Source organism: Monocercomonoides exilis (assembly GCF_001643675.1).
Source record: "Monocercomonoides exilis strain PA203 chromosome Unknown scaffold5-2102611, whole genome shotgun sequence".
NCBI lineage: Eukaryota > Preaxostyla > Oxymonadida > Polymastigidae > Monocercomonoides > Monocercomonoides exilis.
In genome coordinates, this window is record NW_027150550.1 from 789,029 (window position 1) to 808,232 (window position 19,204).

Here is a 19,204-nt window from a genome sequence, read left to right on the forward strand (position 1 = left end):
AGTGGGAGTGTGATTGTTTTGAAGCATCTTCTTGAAAGTGATATTGAAGAGGTAGCCATGACAGCTGCGCATTGTTTGTCAAACATTGCCACAGGTTCTGCCACTCAGTGCGAAGAATTGTTTAACGAAGGCATTATGCAGCTTCTGCAGAAGCGGATATTTGACAGCGGGAGGAGATGCAAAGTGGAGATTGCTCACATTTATAGATCAGTTGCGGAGAAGAAAGAAAGCAGAAAAAGAATGATTGCGGGAGGGTATGTGGAAACTCTGTGTGAAGTGTTGAGGCGCAGCGGAGATGGAACTGTTTTGGAATTAACTTTGGAGACGTTGATCATTCTTGTTGAAGGAGAGGAGGAAGAAAAGCGGCTGAGACTGGAAGAGAAGAGAAAGAGGTGGATGGAGGAAGAAATGGGAAATGAGGGAATAAGCATGCCAGAATCAAGCAAAATGATAGAAGAAACATCATTTGAAGGAAAAATGGATGTGTTTGGTGATCATCCGAAATTCAAAGAAAAAGACGATGAAGAAAGCGAATGGCTGATGAAAAGCACTAAAAATTGTCAAGAAACTCAGGGAGAATCAAATGAAAAAATGGATGGCAAAGATATCATAACACCGTCTGACACGGAGTGCGACTCTATCGTTGATGATGCAAATGCAGAAAACATTGTTTGTGTGTTGATTGAAGTAGCAAATGGGATACCTCTTTTGCGCACTTGGGAAAAGGAGGGGAATGAAAAGATAAAATCGCTGTGCAAACTGTTGCTGAATCATTTTTATGAAGGAAGCGGGGAAATGGATGAAGAGCTGAAATCGAACACAGACTTTCAGAGTTCGTATCTAACAGATATAAACAGAGATGGAGAGCACAAAGATCAGTGGAGTGTCTTTACCCCGCAAGCATCCAGAGCGTTATCATCAAGTTTGCTTTCACCGCAATGTACATCCGGTTGCTCAACACCTTCGTCAGTTATCATGCAAAGCCCTGTTTCCCAAAGCGAATGTCATATTTCATCAAGTAACTCTGGTGTTTCAAATGTTGTGTCAACGCCTATTCATAATAGAGCTGGCCAGTTTTCATTTCCTCAAACATCAACCCCTCCCGCACACAATCAGCCTTCAAACATCTTTTCTTCCGGGCTTTCGCCTTTTCCAGCAACTCCTGCCCCTCTACCTAAAACGTTTTTTGACTTCTCCTTTCCAAAATGAAGTTTGTTATGAAAGTTATGTTTAAGATTTTTTCTTAACGCCAAAAATGAACTTTTATCATTTAAAAAACGGTGAAATAATGCATTTTCCTTCTGGCTGTTTCCACTGTAAGAAAATATTAATATTGTTATTTCTTTCAGAAAGAGATAAAATGCTTTTGAATATTTTGAATGATTTTTTGATTATTGTTTAATGAAAGAAAAGTATCGATTTAAAATTTTATCGTTTTGAGTGATCTGGCATAATTATTTAATCTGCTTTGTTGAAACTGTTTTTATGGATATGCTTAACGTATAGAAAGATGACTTTAGCTTTAACAAGATTTTTTTATTTTTGGTTAACAATTTCAAACATTTAAATAGTTATGGGTATGTGGAATTGAAGTTGTATTTGTTTTTTTTTAAATAACTACAAAACTTTTTGAATATATTTAAACCAAAATCATGTTATGACTTATTGTTGAGCGTGTATTTTTGATGCTGCTGGAAGTACGAATGTTAGCAATTTTACGAATTTGTTTTTTATTTTTTCTGGAAATTTTCGTGCTTTTACAGATTTTAAAAGAAAAATGGATGCTCAACATCATCGAACTGAAGAAATGAAAGATAATTCTAATTTTAATGAAATTGATGAAAAGATACAAAATGCGAAGTCGTGGAAAGATAAAAGAGAAACTCACATGGAAGAATCAAAGAAGTTCTATTTAAAACCACAGCTTGTAAATGCAATACATGCAAGCCTTGTAAGTTCTTTTGAATCGAATATTGCTATTCCTGTTGACTATCGAAAGCAGCAACTTAAGCAGTTGCAAAAGATGCTTGATGAAAACAGTGATGAAATGATTCGAGTGCTTCACGAAGATTTAAAGAAAAATGAAGCAAGCTCTTTCATGATGGAATTATCTCTTATAAAAAATGAACTCGATACTGCACTTTCCAATTTGAATCAATGGATAAAGCAAGAAAGTTTGGAAACGCCTTGGCATCATATTAAAGGTGTAACAACAACAGCACTTTATCCTCAACCTATTGGTGTTGTGCTTATAGTATCACCTTGGAATTATCCATTGTTGCTATCTCTTCAACCTCTTGTTGGAGCAATTGCTGCTGGATGTTGCGTTTGCATTAAGCCAAGTTCCGTAACATGCAATACTTCCCATCTATTGGCAACACTAATTCCAAGGTATTTGGACAACAGATGCTATCGTGTTGTGGAAGGAGGGCATGATGTGTCTGATGCCTTGTTGGAGTTAAAATGGGACAAAATTTTCTTTACGGGGAGTGCATCGGTTGGACGAAGTATCTATCAAAAAGCAGCAAAATTTTTGACTCCGGTTATTCTTGAACTTGGAGGAAAATCTCCTGCTATCGTTGATTCAACAGCTGATCTTAAGATAACTTGCAGGCGTTTAACGTATGGAAAATTCATGAATTTAGGACAGACATGTATTGCGCCTGATTATGTTCTTGTTGATGAAACAGTGGCTGTGCCATTTGCTGAGATGATGATGCAAACAATTCGAGAATTTTATGGAGAGGATCCAAAGAAGAGTGAAGATTTATGCCGAATGGCCTCAAAGAAGCACTATGATCGACTTGTTGAAATACTGCAAAAAGATGCACAGAATGAAGAAGCGACGATATCTGAAACAGCCACAATGGAGAATAAGGAAACTGCTCAGTTGTCTTCTGATGCAACTGCTGGTGTTGTTCAGCAACCTTCAATTTCTGCTTCCGCTTCTTCTTCTTCTTCGGATATGCCATCTTCTGATACAGTCATGTCAGGTCTTTCGCGACTTTTTAATCCTTCCCGCCATCAATCCGGACATATAGTGATTTATGGAGGTGGTGTAGATCCAGAAGATTTATGGATTGAGCCAACTCTTGTTACAACAACAATGACAAGCACCACACGCCTAATGCAAGAAGAGATTTTTGGTCCGGTATTGCCTATTATATCTGTTAAGCATGAAACGTTCCTCGATGATTGTATTTCATTCATCAACAAACGCGAAAGACCTCTTTGTGTATACTTGTTTACTTCAGATTCTGATTCCAAAAATAGAATTTTGGAGGGGACTACATCCGGTGCAACCATTGTCAATGAATGTTTGATTCAGCTTAGCGCCGAGTCTCTTCCATTTGGAGGAGTTGGAGAAAGTGGAACTGGATGCTATCATGGGAAAAAGACATTTGATGCTTTTACACATCACAAAGCATATATGGATAAAGCAAAGATTATGGATTTAGATGTTCGCTATCCTCCATTTACAGAGAAGAAACTCAGCTCGTTGAAAAAAATTATGTAAAATAAATGTATCTTCTAGTTTCAATTTTTAATTTTTCAATGAAATTTTTGAATAATTTTTTATTTAAGTTATGACGAATATAAAAAATGGGCAAAAAGACCTCTTAGAATAGAGAGGAAAAAATCAAATTTTACAATTCTTTCGTATGTTTTCGAAAAAAGTCTTTTTTGTCAAATTAATTTATAATTCGAATTTTCTTTTTGCATTCAAGAATTGATCAGAATTTCGAAAGAAAAAACTATAATTATAATATTTTTCGTGTTATGATGGTGGTTTATGAGCCCGAACATTTTCGTAAGCCCGGGTATTTTTTTTTATTGTTGAAACAGAATAAATATAACATAAATATATTAAAACCAAACTTATAATTGTTAATTTTACATTATCTTGGAAGGATAATTTTTTTTTTTTTGTTTCAATTTTTGTTTTTGATGAAAATCTAAAAATTTTTTAATATTTTTTTTTGATCATTTGTTTTGCTCGTCTTTAACCTACTCTCTTTTTTTGTTTTTTAAATTTCAAGATCATTAAACATACATAATGAAGTTTTATTGTTACAAATGAGTGATTATTTTTGAAATTATATTTTTCCATTCAAAAAAAATTTGGTTTGAAAATATCCCTTGAATATCAACAAAAGAATTCTGTAAAGTGAAAAAGCTTTTTAAGAAATATCGTTATCTTTATTTGGGCTTTAACATATGTTTTGTGAGTAGTTGTGATGTTTCAACATTTCAAACACAAAGTCTTTTCCCAACGACGAACAACGTTTGATAAATCGATACCCCGAAAAAAGTTATGATTTCAAAAATAATCGCCCATATCATTAAATAAAAGTTCAAAAAATTTTTATTTTTCAAATTTTTTGATGAAAGCAATGAAATGCGAAAAATTCGTGAAAAAACAAGATAAAGCACAAAAAATTTGAAATTAAAAAGATAATTTTGAATGATTCATGGTCCAGTAGCTAAAAACAGACAGAAAATGAGAGTTGGTTTTAAACGAGCAAAACATATGATCAAAAATAAATTAAATATTTCTTCGATCTTCATCAAAAACTTAAATTGAAACAAAAAAATTCCGGCACTATCATTATGTTGTTGATAAAATTAATAAATGTTCGTCATTTTAATTTTTGCCATCTATTTTTTCGGTTTCAACGATCAAAATAATAACCAGGTTAATGAAAATGTTCCGGATCATTAACCACCATTTTGAATTAATATTCAAAACAAAATGATTCTTTTGGGTAATTGCTTTTTGAATCAATTTTTTTTTGAACAAAAATATCGGTTTGATAATTTAATTTTTTTTTCTTTTTTTCTTTCTTTCTTTTTTTTTTTATTAGTGAAAACTGAAAAGCGAGAACTTTTTATGAAAACATCTCTGTCTTTTTTTCATTAAACATTTGCTTGTTAAGCGATTAAAATGAAATCCACATTTCAAAGAAAAAATGATATGTCTTTTTTTTTTGTAAAATTCCATTAGTTAAATTTTCAAAAAAAAAAAAATTTCATATTTCTATCAAATTTCCATTCCCACTCACCAAATTTTGCTTCCATTGAAACAAATCCTTGACAACATAATTTTATCCGTTTGTGTGTGGTTTCGTGAGCGAAAAAAGAAATTTGATAGAAATATGAAATTTTTTATTTTTTTGAAAATAAAACAAATGGTTCTCAACAAAAAAATTTAGACATATGTTTTTAATAATTAAAATAATAATTATCACCCACGAAAACAGTTGTGAATTTTTGAATAATCACCCATCTGCAAAATTTTGCAAAAAAATTTGAAGTTCAAAACAAATAAGACAATTTGAAAAATATTATTAATCAACTGTTATTGTTGAAACGTACGTATTTACGAAACTCAGATTGAAGCAATACCGGGAAATACTCCTTGTCAACAATTAATATTCAAATTGAAAATAGTGGTGATATCTTTCGTTTTAATTCACAAATAATTTCTGAATAGAGTCAACTTTTTAATGGGACATTTTTCCTTATTGGCACATTTTTGTTTTTGCTTGCCAAATGTAAAAAAGCGCTGTATGACTTTCGGTACTTCATAAATCCTTTTTAACGAGTTTTATTCTTTTTATTTACTATCATATTATTTATTTTTGTTTTTCACACATCGAGAAATTACGTTTTTTTGCTTAATTAAATGGGACTTTTTCCAGCCAACCAGGCAACTCACAAGAATTTGATGAGTTGTTTTGAATAGCATAAACTATTATCAAACTATTTTTAAATCCTTTTTTTTCACAAACACTTTTTTCTTGTTTTTTTCACATTTCATTTGATATAACAACATGCAAGAACAAAACCGATTATTTCTTTATTAATATAATGAAATGACATAAATAAAAATATGAAATAAAAACAAATACTTTAATAATAAAGTGTTGCAAAAATAAAAAATTGCAATTATCTATTTATCTTTTGGAGTCAAATGGCGCTAACTTTAATGATCAATGATCATGCTTTTGTGACAAAGTTAAATTCTTGACAAAAAAAAATTGTGGCAAAATATTGAGCTTCAGGCATTTTCATTTAAAAATTATGAACTTTTCATTGACTTTTTGAGATTAAAAAATTCAATAAAAATGAATCCATTTTTTGGCATTCGTGAAATGTCACAAAATTTTATGTTTCTATTTCAACGATGCCTGTTTTCTGAAATGAAAATCAAATTTATTTTGAAATCTGGTTAAGTTTAAAAATGTTATGAGTGAAGCAATTTTTCAATTACTTGTGCAAAAAAAGCTTGAAAGTCCGTATTTTCCCCCAATTAATGATATATTTTTATTACACTTCATTATAAAAGTATTTGTTTTTCATATTATATTTTTATTTATGTCATTTCATTATATTAATAAAGAAATAATCGGTTTTGTTCTTGCATGTTGTTATATCAAATGAAATGTGAAAAAAACAAGAAAAAAGTGTTTGTGAAAAAAAAGGATTTAAAAATAGTTTGATAATAGTTTATGCTATTCAAAACAACTCATCAAATTCTTGTGAGTTGCCTGGTTGGCTGGAAAAAGTCCCATTTAATTAAGCAAAAAAACGTAATTTCTCGATGTGTGAAAAACAAAAATAAATAATATGATAGTAAATAAAAAGAATAAAACTCGTTAAAAAGGATTTATGAAGTACCGAAAGTCATACAGCGTTATTCATCGAATAAAAATTTTTGTTTCATACGATTCTTCCAAAAATGTTTATTAATTTTCATCATTTATCAAATTATTTTTCACCTGAGAATGAAAGACTGATGATTATTTAGTGGAAGATAAAGTTTGAAACAAATTGTTGTGATTATTCATAAATGCAAGAATAAAACACGTTTTTTGCTTGATAATAAAACGCATTCGGTTTTTCAAAATAAAAATTGATTCAAATAATCCATATTATTGATTAAAAAAATTACGGAGATAATTTAACCTTTATTTAAAAACCTACTTTTCTTTCTATTTCTTTTTTTTGAAATAAAAGTGGATAATGAATAGAAAAAATAGTGCAAAGTTATAATTATTTATCGAGTTGTTATCAAACAAATATCTAATCGATGAAATGTTTGCAAAGGAGTTTCTTTTATTGAAACATCACGAATGCATTGAATGAGTTTTGATAGCTCTTTTATCTTATTTTTTTGTAATTCATTTGACAATGATAATGAGAATTAAAAGTTGTTCAAAAAAATGAAATTGCTATCTAGGGTTATAATTTTATCTCGACCTTTTTTTTATCTTGACCTTTTTTTTTAATAAATCATTAACTTTTCCCACAATTTCATATTTTTAAAGATTTTTAAGTATATATATGAATTCAATAGATTAAAATAAATACATTTTGAAACAAACCCAATTTCGCATGGGGGGGAGATGGGGGGGTTTAGCCCCTTCATTGAACTTCTGTGTGGAATTGGAGGGTTACATGGGGCATAAAACCTTTAGTTTGTTAAAAATGTTATTTTTCGATTTTTTTTTCATTTCATTTCAATTAAAAAAATAAAAAATTATTATGATCTTAAAAATATTATTAAAAAAATGAAAATATCAACAGAAATAAAATTAAAAGAAGGAAAGAAAAAACTGCAGCGCGCAATGTCATCACGCAAGTATAGAAAATACAACAGTCGGCTGGAGCGAATGGCTCACATCGTTGTTGATGGAGTTGTTCGCATGACGGATGCAATAAATTCAAAGGAATTCAGCCGCACAGGTATCAAAAATGCTGTGAGAGCTCTAAGAAAAGGAAGGCTGGTTGGAAAAGTTGGCAGGCCTGCAGCAGTGGTGGGCGAAAAGGAACAAAGAGTTATGGATATTATTCACATTGAAGCAAAGTCTGGAACATGTTTAACTTTGAAAAAAACAAGAGAATTGGTTTGTTTAATTTTTATTTATATGTTTTAATCATTTGTTTTTCAGATAGAAAATGTTATAAACGACAACGATGATGAAGACGCACCATTTACTGAAGTTTCAATGTCTGCAACTTACGGCTTTGTCAAGCGTCATCCGGAGCTGAAGACTGGAACACCGAAGAATTTGGACATCAACAGACTGGCTGTTTCGTGCAGAAGTGTTTTAAAACCCTGGTTCAAAACACTCGACGAGCTGCACGAAAAATACAATTACAATCCAGCTTTAATTATAAACATTGACGAATCTTCAACGCGCGTTCCCACAGACTCCAAACAGCTTGTTGTGCATACAACAGACACAAAAGCAGGTTTTACGAAAGAACCACCAAGAATGATTAATTCTACATTCGTGGCAGCTGTTGCAGCGGACGGATATGCCTTTCCTTCAGTCATTTTGTGGCCAAGTGCAAAGCTGCCAGAAGAGCTGAAAAGCCTGTTATCTCCAACGCTTGAGATATGGGCAAATGGAAGCGGCTGGATGGACAACGAGTGCTTTAAAAGGTATGCTCTCACCGTTCTTCTGCCTTCCATCATCGAAAGAAGAAAGCGCATGTCACTTGAAAACGAACACATTCTTCTCCTTCTTGATTCGCATGCATCTCGCGCAGATCCATCGATCTGGCGAGAATTCCAAAAACAACAAGTCGACGTTTTAACCTTCGTGCCACACAGCACACACCTATGTCAACCACTGGACAGAGGAGTGTTTGCTGTATTCAAATCTGAACTGACAAACAGATTTGAGGCTCCATCTTCTTCTTCATCTTCCTCCAAACGAGCTGCAATTTCCGACGTTCTGCCTCAAGCCATCCACACTGCATTGTCTCCTTCTGTAATTCAGAAAGCTTTTGTCTGCAGTGGTGTTCTTCACAATTCTTCTGGGCCAGTTCTTTTGAAACTGCCCGAATCTTCAATTTACCCTCTTCCATCCCGAAGAAACAGATTCAACTTTTATGGAAAAGTGATAACCGACGAAATTCTTTTAGAGAAATGGGAAAATCATTTGAAAATGAATATTGAAAGGAAAAATGAAATGGATGAAAAGGAGAAAGATGAAGTGAAAACTGTTGTGGATGAAAAGAAAAAAATAAAAAGAAGATTTTTTCATGTGAAAAACGATGATTCTGATGAAGAAAAGAAAGATAATGCATTAAATCGAGGTGAAGGAAAAAGGAAAGTTATTAGAAGAATTAATTCTGATTTTGTTTTCTTTTAATCATGTTGTTTTTTTGAATTTTTTTCACTTCATTTTTTTGGGTCAGAATAAAGAAAAAGGGTTAAGATAAAATAATAACCCTATAATTTTAATCAATTATTCAATTCTTCAATTGAAAAAAGAAAAGAAAAAGAAATGGTTTGTAGAGTTTTTCTCTTACAATAAATTCATCAAAAATGCATTATAAATAGGAATAACAAAGCTGACAAGATCGAAACTTAAAGTCATAAATAAAAATATCATATTTGGAACTAATTGTTCAATTTCGATTGAATATGAATACAAAGATAAATATTGAAATAACTAAAACACATAAAAAAACGTGACTAGATAAGATAAGAAAAGTTGTTGAAAAAATAAAAAAAAGAAGCTTTGAAAGGAGAGACAATTCTGAAAATGAATTTTTTAACGTGTAATTCTTTCAAAATTTAGAATCATAAAGAAAGAAATCGAATATTTGGTGTTCGAAAAACAAAAAATTGAAATACATAGTCAGCGCATGATTGTAAAATTGCAAACGAACAGGGAAACTGGCATTGCACCGCAAATCTCCCAAAATTTGCAATCAAAATATTGATCAACAAGCAAATAACAAACAGAGGCCTATAAAGTTTCAAATTGTCAGAATTTTCAAAAAATAAAAAACGAAAAAAAGTCAGAAATCAAATCGACAAAAATTCTCTTTCTTACTCAAACAAATGCATCTGAACAAAAAGGATGCACAATCAGTTCCATCGTCATTGTCATCATCAGGACAAAATGTTTTCCACATTTTCGCTTCCATTTCCAATGCAAGACGAACCACCTTCTTCGTTCCCATTTGAAGCATATTGAAGATCTATTGCATCTGAAACTGTCAGAATAGCTGCTCCTGGTGGAAAACGCCCAATAAGATAGCGCTTCATATCGGTGAGGCTCGGACGCTGCGATGAGTGGGACGAAATTGAGGCAGAGATCAACTGAGCGAAGAAGGGAGATGATGCATTAATTCCATCAAGATTTGGAGTTTCTCCTCGTTGAATCTTCTGCCCAGCAATTTCTGCTTCATATTCTCCAAACGGTATCTGGAGCGTCAGACACTCCCACAGCATCATCCCAATCGAGAAGACAACCGACTCCTTCGTTGCCCCCATCTTCTTGTTCATCAGCAACTCGGGCGCCTTCCATCTCATGCATTCTTTTTTGTAATAATCTTCATCCTCAAATGCTGATGAAGGAAGAGAGTCATCCTCCTCCCCCTTATCATCATCACTTGCTGATGTCACAACTGTTGATGAAGAGATGGAGGATGAATCCGAATCATCAGAAGAAAGGAAGTCAGAATGCATCACAACGCAGATCACCATATGTTCTGAGAATAAAACAATGTGTGAGCTGAGATTGGTCAAAGACGGAAGTGGGTTGTCCATTTCATCAAATGAATGAAGAGCTCCATTCGCAACCCAGAACAAGATTTGGGCAGCTGTCTGCTCCCTCTCTTTCAATGAGCCAATCGCCATCTCTTTCTTCTCGTTCCTCCCATGCAACAACATGAACAGCGAATCCCTCAGATCCACAATCAGCTTCTCGTGTGGAGACGAGCAGGCCATTGCATCTACCAGATTCGACATGGATGAGGTGGTTGGACACATACTCTCTGGTCGGATAAAAGTTGAATCAGAATCTGTTGTTGAAGTGGATGAGATGGAAGGTGAAGGTATTCTTTTCCTTGTCTCTTCTTCTTCAACCTTTTCCAATGCCCATTTAGGAATCTTGTCTGAATCTTTCCCCAGAATGTATTCAGTGGAACCACTCTCAGATAGAAGATGCTCTTCAGATTCCGAATGCACCATTGCCTTCTCATACACCCTCTTCTTTATCTTCTCTTCGTTTTTCTTCTCTGCTTCCTTCTCTGTTCTCCTCCACTGCTCCTCGGGAGACATCTCCATCGTTACCATCTCAAATGCCTTAGGATCCTTCCTCACTGTGTCTTCCACAATGATTTCCAATTCCTCTGTTCTTCTCTTTTGCTTTCTCCATCGAACTGCCAAAACAACAGACACAATAAGCACAATCATGAGAATGATTGCCATGATGATCACAATGATCAGCCAAAATGATTTTTGTTCTTTTCCTCCTTCAACATTTCTTTCATCTCCTTTTGGTGGAGTGATGCTCGCATTCTTCAAAATGAATGACTGTGTTAAAGATGGAGATTCTGCGTTTCCAAACAAAACATGCACACTCACCTCGATTTCATCTCCACAGCTGCTGATGAGATCTTTTCCCACACTTCCTTCTGCTTCTCTTTCCGATAAGAATCCATTTGAATCAAAATCATGTTTTTCAATCTCTTTCTCTTCTCCTTTCCTCTTCACAACTGAGAATGACAGATTGCATGGAACAAGAAGTATCCCTTTGAATGTCAGCTTCATTCTGTCTGTCTCTTCTTTTGCTTCCACACTCTCCAGAACAGGAATGAAGAATGATGAATCCCTTTCTGAAACAATCCCTTCAAAACTGCACCCTTCATTCAACATCCACAATGACGAATTATCCTTCACTCCATCTCCTCCTTTCAAACTCATCACATTCAATGTTCCAGAATCAGAACAAATGATGTTTCTTCTCAGTGATGAATATCCATCGATTGAGGGATTATTGTTCTCAAATAACCCCATCTCAATTATCACATTTCCTCCGCTCATTGTTATTCCACCTTCAGCTGAATTTGAGATTGTTGTATCTTTCGTCAAAACAGAACTCTTCACAACATTCACAACAGATCCAGACCATCTGCACATCTCTTCTTCTGCATTCAAATATTGTTCATTTCTTTCCTTTGAACTTCCATCAAATATGCAACTGTCCATTTTCACATCCAAACAATCCTCTAATTTCATCAATTTCCCTTTTGTGATCTTTGAACCGACCCCACCCATTGTGCAATTTGTCAATTGAATTGTCTTTTTCATTGAAAAGCATGATATCAATGATTCTTCATTTCCTTTAACTGTGATATTTTCTGTATTAATATTGATAAGTTCCAATCGACCACATTCATTAATATCTATCAGAGAAGTTTTAATTATTGAATTGCAGATCTCAAACAAATAAATCACTGATGGAAGTGATGACGATAGATACATTGAAGATTTTTGAAGAATGAGATTTTTCACTTTGCATTCCATGAGTTGTAATTCTCCTTTTTCCATGTTTATTATGTGAAATGGTATGTTTGCAAATTCAACATTTCTTCCATCCTCCGATAGTTTTGAACTATATGTGCAATTCATTATCTCAAGAATTCCGCCTTCTGGAGATATCAGTGATCCATGTTGAGAAATGAAATTTGAATCAAACACAAAGTTCACCCTCAACAATGAGACTGTTCCACATGTTGTGATCAAAGCATCTCTTGTTTTTTCAATGCTTGATTTCACTTCAACTTTGCACAAGCCTCTGCTCTTCGAACTCAAACTCATCTCTTTCAGATCCAATTCGCCTCTAATTTCACTCTCCTCAACAATGAACATCAGACTTATGAAATCTGAAGTCAGATGCACCAGCCCATAATCAATTGAATGACACGGAAGTGCACTTGTACCACATTGCTTTTCATTTGATCCATTCACGCTGCTCACAATGATTGTATCGCTCTGATGGACAGTCACAAATCCAATTAGATCTATGTCATTTGGATAATCACACTCATCTTTCCCATATATCGCATTAATTCGTGAGTAATGATTCTCTCGAAGATCAAACTGAAATTGACTTTCATTGATCTGCGATGTGATGTTGAAACATTCAATATAAATATCATTCCCCACTCTTGCTGTGTTTGAACTGAATTTCATCCCCATAAATGTGAAATTCAAATCTCCTCTTTCTTTTGTTGCCAAATACACCCCTCCTCCTTTCCCATTGATGCAACTGCAATGACTGATTTTTGAGTCAACCATCTTCATCGATCCTGAAGCACCCAATGTGAAGAATATTGCTCCTCCTTTTTCACTTGTTTCTGCTTTGCCTTCAGTTATGCTGCTCTCATTAACAGCCATACAAATCTTATTCTCACTCTTTGACTCCAAAATGCTCGCTCCATTGTCACTTCTCTTCACACCAGAAAAAGATGATTTGTCAATTTGAAGGTTTATCCCTCCTTCACCTCCTTCATTTATCTTCAACCCTGCTTCAGATTTCTTGATTGATAAAATGCATCCTCCACTTTCATTCAACGATTCCACGCTGACATTCATCAAATTGCAAGTAATTCCAGAATCATGAATGACAAAAATACTGTTTCCAACATTGCATGATTCAATCGACAAATCTTTCACTTCCACACTTCCTCCAATCGCATCCACAAATACACAATCAAATCCATTGTTCACTCCTGCTTCTGAATGGAAGGAACATCCAGTTATCACCAACTCACCAGCTGTATTTGAAATTATCGTTTTTGCTGAGTTGTCAAATCCAGATGCCAGTTGAAGTTGGATATTTGTCAATTCAAGATGTTCATCATTTCCCATGAAATATTCCAGTTGATTTACAATTGCCTTTTCAAAATTTAATGTCGCTTTCACATTCTCTTCTCCCATTTTTGCACCCTTTTTGATCTGATAATTGGACATATTGAAAGAATCTTGAATGAATGTTGATCCTTCAATCTGAATTGTTTTCTTTTTTTCTCCATCCTTCATGTTCATCATCCCTTTCCACATCGTGAAGCATGGCTCTTCCTCACTTCCACAACGCGCCACATCAAATCCTTCTGATGAGATAAATATCTCAAATGAGCTGAATGGAACCAAAAACATAAACAAATCCTTTTCTTGATGATTATTATCATTCCCAACAAACAAAGTTTTATCATCCTTCATTGATGGATAATCAAACTTGAATGAGTCATTTGTCACAGAACTATTCAAATCCTTTCCCAAAATGAACATATTCTTTCCAATGGCCGCATTGTTATTCACAAAAGTAATTCCTGCATCAAAAACAAATGGCTTTTCATTCAAGCAATTCTGACAATCCAAATACAAGAATCCTCCTTTTCCATTGTTCTTTAAAAGTGAACAAGACGACACATTTGTTGATTTCATCACCAATTCTTCTTCATTTTTTAATGTAACTTTCGCAACGCCACCTTCATCGCTTCCAGTGTTCGTTATGTTTGAAAAGTTGCTGTTTTCAAACAAAACAGAAGAAGCCATCACCAGTGGTGAAATAGTAAATGAAGAATCTACCAAACTACATCCTTTCAATATGCAACTTCCACTGGTTGTGGCTATCAACGAGTATTGAACAGCTTTCAATGATTTGATATCAAATAAACAGTTTTCGAGTTGAAGAACTCCACTCGATGAGATCAATGAATCCATATTTGGATCAAATTGATTTGGAATCTGCAACATTAAAGATAACAAAATGAGCAAGTTGTTTGATGAAATAACAGATGTTGATGATTCAGAAACCCCATTGATTTTTTCATTAAATTGAACAGTCTTATATTGTTCTTCATCTCCCTTATTCACAAATCCTTCAATCACAAGTGCATCTGTGAGGTGATAAATATCTTCCATTGCCCCTTCATCCCTAACTTTCACTGTCCTTTCTCCTTCTGTCTCACTTCTGTCAACGTGATTAATTCCACTTTTCATCGATTGACATGGGAATATTTCACTTCCACAACCCAATGTGTCATGCCCATCTGTAGACACAGATACCTCCACCCATTTCAGAGAAACAAGAAACACTCGAAGATCCATTTCTCCATATTTCTCATCTTCTCCAATAAATGCATTCCCATCATCCACGTAATCTGAGCAATCAAATGCAAACCGCTCAATATTCACACTATTCACCAGTTTCCCACTCTTCACAAACATGTTCTTCCCAATTGTTGCCCTGCATCCAGAAAACGATATCGATGAAAGCTGAAACCCTCCTTCATTCAAACCGCAATCCAGATATATCCCTCCACCTCTTCCTCCGAAACTTGCATCCTCGCTCACACAACAGCTGGAGAAAGTGGAATCACACACTGAAAACGAATTGGCAAAGGCAGAAGAAGCGAATGAGATGCACCCGCCATCTGTGGCAGTCTGTTGGCTCAACTGTTCTGAGTTGATGTTGGTGATAGTGCAGTTGGTGAGGGAGAGGGAGAGGACAGGGGAGGTGGCAGAGGAGAGGACACAGCTGGTGGGAGTGGCAGTGGAGGTGATGTGGGTGATGTTGGAGGAGTTGAGGGTGAGGGGTGCTGTGAGGGAGGTGAGGTGGAAGATGCTTTGACTGTTGAGGGCGAGACTGGTGATTGCTGTGTGGTTGAGGGCGAGGGAGCCAGCAGTGAGGAAGAAGAGGGGTGTGGTGATTGATGATGAAGATGGGGTTGTTCCAGTGATGGTGGTTGTGTTAAGGTTGAGGGAAGGGGAGTTATTGGAGAGGTGAAAGAGGATGGGGGCGATGGGATTTGTGGAGTTGTGGGAGATGGTGAGGGCAGAGACTGTGAGAGTGCCTTGTGTTTGTTGGAAGAGAGCAGAAGAAGCAGACGGATCTGGTGAAGAGGAGGAAAATGAAGAGGATGGCTGAGGAATACCACTGGAGGCGATGGTTGTTGTGGATATTCCATTTCCAGTGATTTTTGTATTTGGGGCACGGAAGGTTAGTGTTTGAGCAGGAGCAAAAGTGGAGATGAGGAGAGTGAGGAAGGCATCACTGAAGGGAGCAATGCATCTTAGGGCATACTTAATTGTGGCACATGGAGTCTGATCTGATCTGCCACAGGAATCGACATCACTTCCGCTGTTTGCAACAATTTTGTTCTGGTTGATGATTGGAAGCCAGCCGTTGTACACACTGCTTACTGCAGTTCCGCAATTCCAGATTCTTTGTATGAGGGTTGTAGAGCCGCAATTCTCAAATGGAGATTGGGTGACGCTGCTTCCATTGAAGAACACATCGTTTCCTCTACCATTAGTGGCAGTGTTACCATCGAAGAAACAGAAAGTGATGAATTTTGTCCCGCTCATCCAGGAATATGTTAAATGGCAATAAATACCAGCTCCCCCGTAAATTGACGATTTTGTCAATTTGTTGTTTATAAGCTGACACTCATTAACTGAAAACTGTCTTGGCATTGCTGATGGAATTGAATAAAATGTTATAGCTCCGGATGAATCTTCGCCGGTATTTGAAATACAGTCGCACTTGGAAAATAGGAAGTGGCCATTTGATTTTAAGTTACCGATCCCAAAATACCAACCAATTCCACACCAATCTGTTATTGAGCAGCTTTCCACTCTGTTTTCTGATATCGTGCAAGCAAAATTTGATTGTATATCTATTATTTCAGTAGCTCCTCCGTGTAACGCAGAGCAATTTGTGAAGTTAGATTTTGTAATTTTAACACTTAGAATTTTTTGACAATAGATTGCACCCCCATTACCAGTACTTGATGAGCATTTGTTTATTAAAACAAGATGTAATTGTGAGATTTGCATTTGCACAAAAAACAAAAAGTGCACCACTTGAAGATCCACCATTTGAATTTTCCCATTCACACCACTCTAAACGATGATTATTCTCATCAAAAAAATCCAATCTTCCAGGTTTCTCTTTTTGGGATTCCGTTCCTACATGGATCACAGGGGCATTTGGTGAAGAGCGAGTTTGATAAGGGAAAGAGGTGTTGAAGGCAGAGAGAGAAGTGGAAGGGGTGTTGAGGGAAGGGAGAATGGCGCCATCAATGGGGTTGAAGGTGTGGAGGAAGATGGTTGAATGGATGAAAAGAGAGGAACGAAGAGATAAGAAGGGTATTGTGTTTGTGTTTGTGGTGTTTGTGGTGGTGGTGAATGAGTTGTGTGTGTGTGTGGGTTTGGCAGGAATGGTGTGTGTGGATTGTGGTGCAGTGGTGATGTTTGTGAAGAGTGTGTCCGAGAGATGGAGATCGAGATGGATTTGGAGATGGCGATGGAGAAGGGAAGAAGAAGAGGACACTAAAGGAGAAAAAAGGAAGGGATTGCAAATGGAGATGAAAGAGGAGAAAGAGGAATGTGAAATGGAGAAGGATGCAGGTATTGGGGAGTTGGCATTTGGAAGGAGATTTTGAGGAAGGGAGAAGAGGGGGAAGGAGATGATGGCTGGTTGAGGGATTGTGAGGGAGAAGTTGGCGAGAGAGAGGGAGCTGCGGGAAGAGAGGAAAAGTGGGTGGCTGGCATCTGCGTGGATTCGGCAGGCAGAGGAGAAAATGGTGCACGATGAGTGATGCTGTGCAGAGAGGAATGCGCAGCCACCGAGAGGCTCCATGACGAGATCGCTCACACACAACGAGGCATTGACGATATTCAGACTTGTTCGAGCACAGCTGACACGATCGCCTGGCGAGAATACAGTTTTTGCTGTACATGTGCCATTTTTATTGTAGTATTTGTTGCTGTGTGTTTCAACGCTGATCGTGCTTACTGGCATCTCCCAACTCATTTCTTGTTGATTTCGTTTTTCTGCAATGCCTATTCCATTGTCGCAATTTATAACAACAAATGCAAAAACAATTATATTGAGTGCAACTTTCGCGCAGGTTGAGAATCTCGCCATAAAAGAAGATGAAAGAAAAAACTGAAAATAAAAATTCCTGCGCCCAAATTATTTTTCCTTTCAAGAAAAATAATTTTGTTAAAAGCAATTCTTGAATGTTCATCGTTTTAATAAAAACTTCAACTTTTTAATAACTGTTTTTTGTGAAATATTAATAACATTTCTTTTCTTCTCTCTTTCTCTCTCTTTTTCAATCTCTTTATTTTTTTTTTTTTATTTTTTTTTTTTTTGTAAAAATTCAACTTTTTTCAAAAGAAATCAAATTAACTTGAATAAATATTTCACAAAAGTGTAAATGATTAATAACTTAACGATGAAGAATAAATAAATGGAATTTTTTGGCACCCATCATTTACTTGAGCATATGGATGAATTAAAAAAAAGAATTACAGCTTTTGGAGAGTAGTTTGATATTATAATTATTATATGTTAACAATATTTAGTTATTCTAAATATGTTTCATTGAGTAGAAGCGGATTAAAAATTTTTGGACTTTGCGCAGATAATATTTGTGTGTATTTTTACTTGTATCACTTCATCCATTGCTATATTTTTCATAATGCAAGTAAAAACAAAAGAACTTGGCTGTGGAACTTTCATAGAGATGGATCCTTGTATTCGTTTGAAGTTTATGTAAATTATTTAGTAAATTTATCAATTTTCATTTGCATTTTATAAATTGTTCAAATTTAATATGTATATTCCAATAATTTTGTTTTGATTAATCTTCAAACAGTGGAAAAGCAGATGGGAGAGCTTATAAATATTCTTCAAAAATGTGTCAAAAATAATTTTTTTCTGTACTCATTTTTATTGCTGTTAACTGGATGCATCTTTTCGACACATCATTTAATATTAAGTGAAGGAAATTGCAGAACAAATATGTGATATTGCAGATTCGAGGAGAAGTCAGGCAAGAGAGAAAATATCACTTCAAGAGCAAGGATTGTTTGATGAAGCCTTTGAAAGAGAGAGTGTAGTTGTAGAAAATGAAATTGCAGCAGCTGAATGTATTTTGAATGATTACTTATCAAAGGTTTGCCCTCATTTTGTTAAAAATTTACAGTTTATTGAATGATTCAATGCTTGACATTATTTAGATGAAGATATTTGAAGAACTAAAACCAGAATTAACCGAGAGGAAGGCATCAGAATTAAAGATCATGTGGGAAACATCTGGTTTTATTCCAGATGATCTTTTTGGAACATGAAGATGATGTATAAATCGTGCTCATATTTATAAATAAAGAATTTCTCTGATATTGTTATATATAAAATCACTTTCTTTTTATTTTTACATCACTCGCGCTCAAACATTTGTTAAACTTTTGTTGTTGTTGATCATGTTAACGCCATTCGTTTTCACCAATGCAATAGATGCAAAAGCGAAACAAAGAAAAAACATTTTTATGAAAGAAAATTTGAACTAATGAAAAGAAAACTCAAAAACAAGC

The 19,204-nt window shown here is 35.0% G+C and overlaps 5 protein-coding genes across 5 annotated transcripts; 4 read left to right on the forward strand and 1 right to left on the reverse strand.

Moving 5' to 3' along the window:
* Positions 1 to 2,101: 2,101 nt before the first annotated feature.
* Positions 2,102 to 3,750, forward strand: MONOS_3160 (aldehyde dehydrogenase (ALDH); the record flags this gene model as incomplete). Its single annotated transcript, XM_067873140.1, has 2 exons — positions 2,102 to 3,524; positions 3,586 to 3,750. One exon carries the CDS (start codon positions 2,102 to 2,104, stop codon positions 3,515 to 3,517), a length of 1,416 nt encoding a protein of 471 aa, XP_067734230.1. The 3' UTR covers positions 3,518 to 3,524; positions 3,586 to 3,750.
* Positions 3,751 to 7,574: 3,824 nt separating this feature from the next.
* Positions 7,575 to 9,221, forward strand: MONOS_3159 (putative DDE superfamily endonuclease; the record flags this gene model as incomplete). Its single annotated transcript, XM_067873138.1, has 2 exons — positions 7,575 to 7,910; positions 7,956 to 9,221. 2 exons carry the CDS (start codon positions 7,575 to 7,577, stop codon positions 9,165 to 9,167), a joined length of 1,548 nt encoding a protein of 515 aa, XP_067734231.1. The 3' UTR covers positions 9,168 to 9,221.
* A 695-nt stretch (positions 9,222 to 9,916) lies between these two features.
* Positions 9,917 to 16,186, reverse strand: MONOS_3157fu3158 (uncharacterized protein; the record flags this gene model as incomplete). Its single annotated transcript, XM_067873137.1, has 1 exon — positions 9,917 to 16,186. The coding sequence occupies one exon, from the start codon at positions 16,184 to 16,186 to the stop codon at positions 9,917 to 9,919; it is 6,270 nt and encodes a 2,089-aa protein (XP_067734232.1).
* A 704-nt stretch (positions 16,187 to 16,890) lies between these two features.
* MONOS_3156 (uncharacterized protein) lies at positions 16,891 to 17,265 on the forward strand (the record flags this gene model as incomplete). The annotated part of the gene is made up of 1 exon (XM_067873136.1): positions 16,891 to 17,265. One exon carries the CDS (start codon positions 16,891 to 16,893, stop codon positions 17,263 to 17,265), a length of 375 nt encoding a protein of 124 aa, XP_067734233.1.
* A 580-nt stretch (positions 17,266 to 17,845) lies between these two features.
* Positions 17,846 to 19,092, forward strand: MONOS_3155 (uncharacterized protein; the record flags this gene model as incomplete). Its single annotated transcript, XM_067873135.1, has 7 exons — positions 17,846 to 17,854; positions 18,112 to 18,155; positions 18,194 to 18,261; positions 18,317 to 18,370; positions 18,487 to 18,528; positions 18,611 to 18,786; positions 18,851 to 19,092. 7 exons carry the CDS (start codon positions 17,846 to 17,848, stop codon positions 18,959 to 18,961), a joined length of 504 nt encoding a protein of 167 aa, XP_067734234.1. The 3' UTR covers positions 18,962 to 19,092.
* Positions 19,093 to 19,204: the final 112 nt, after the last annotated feature.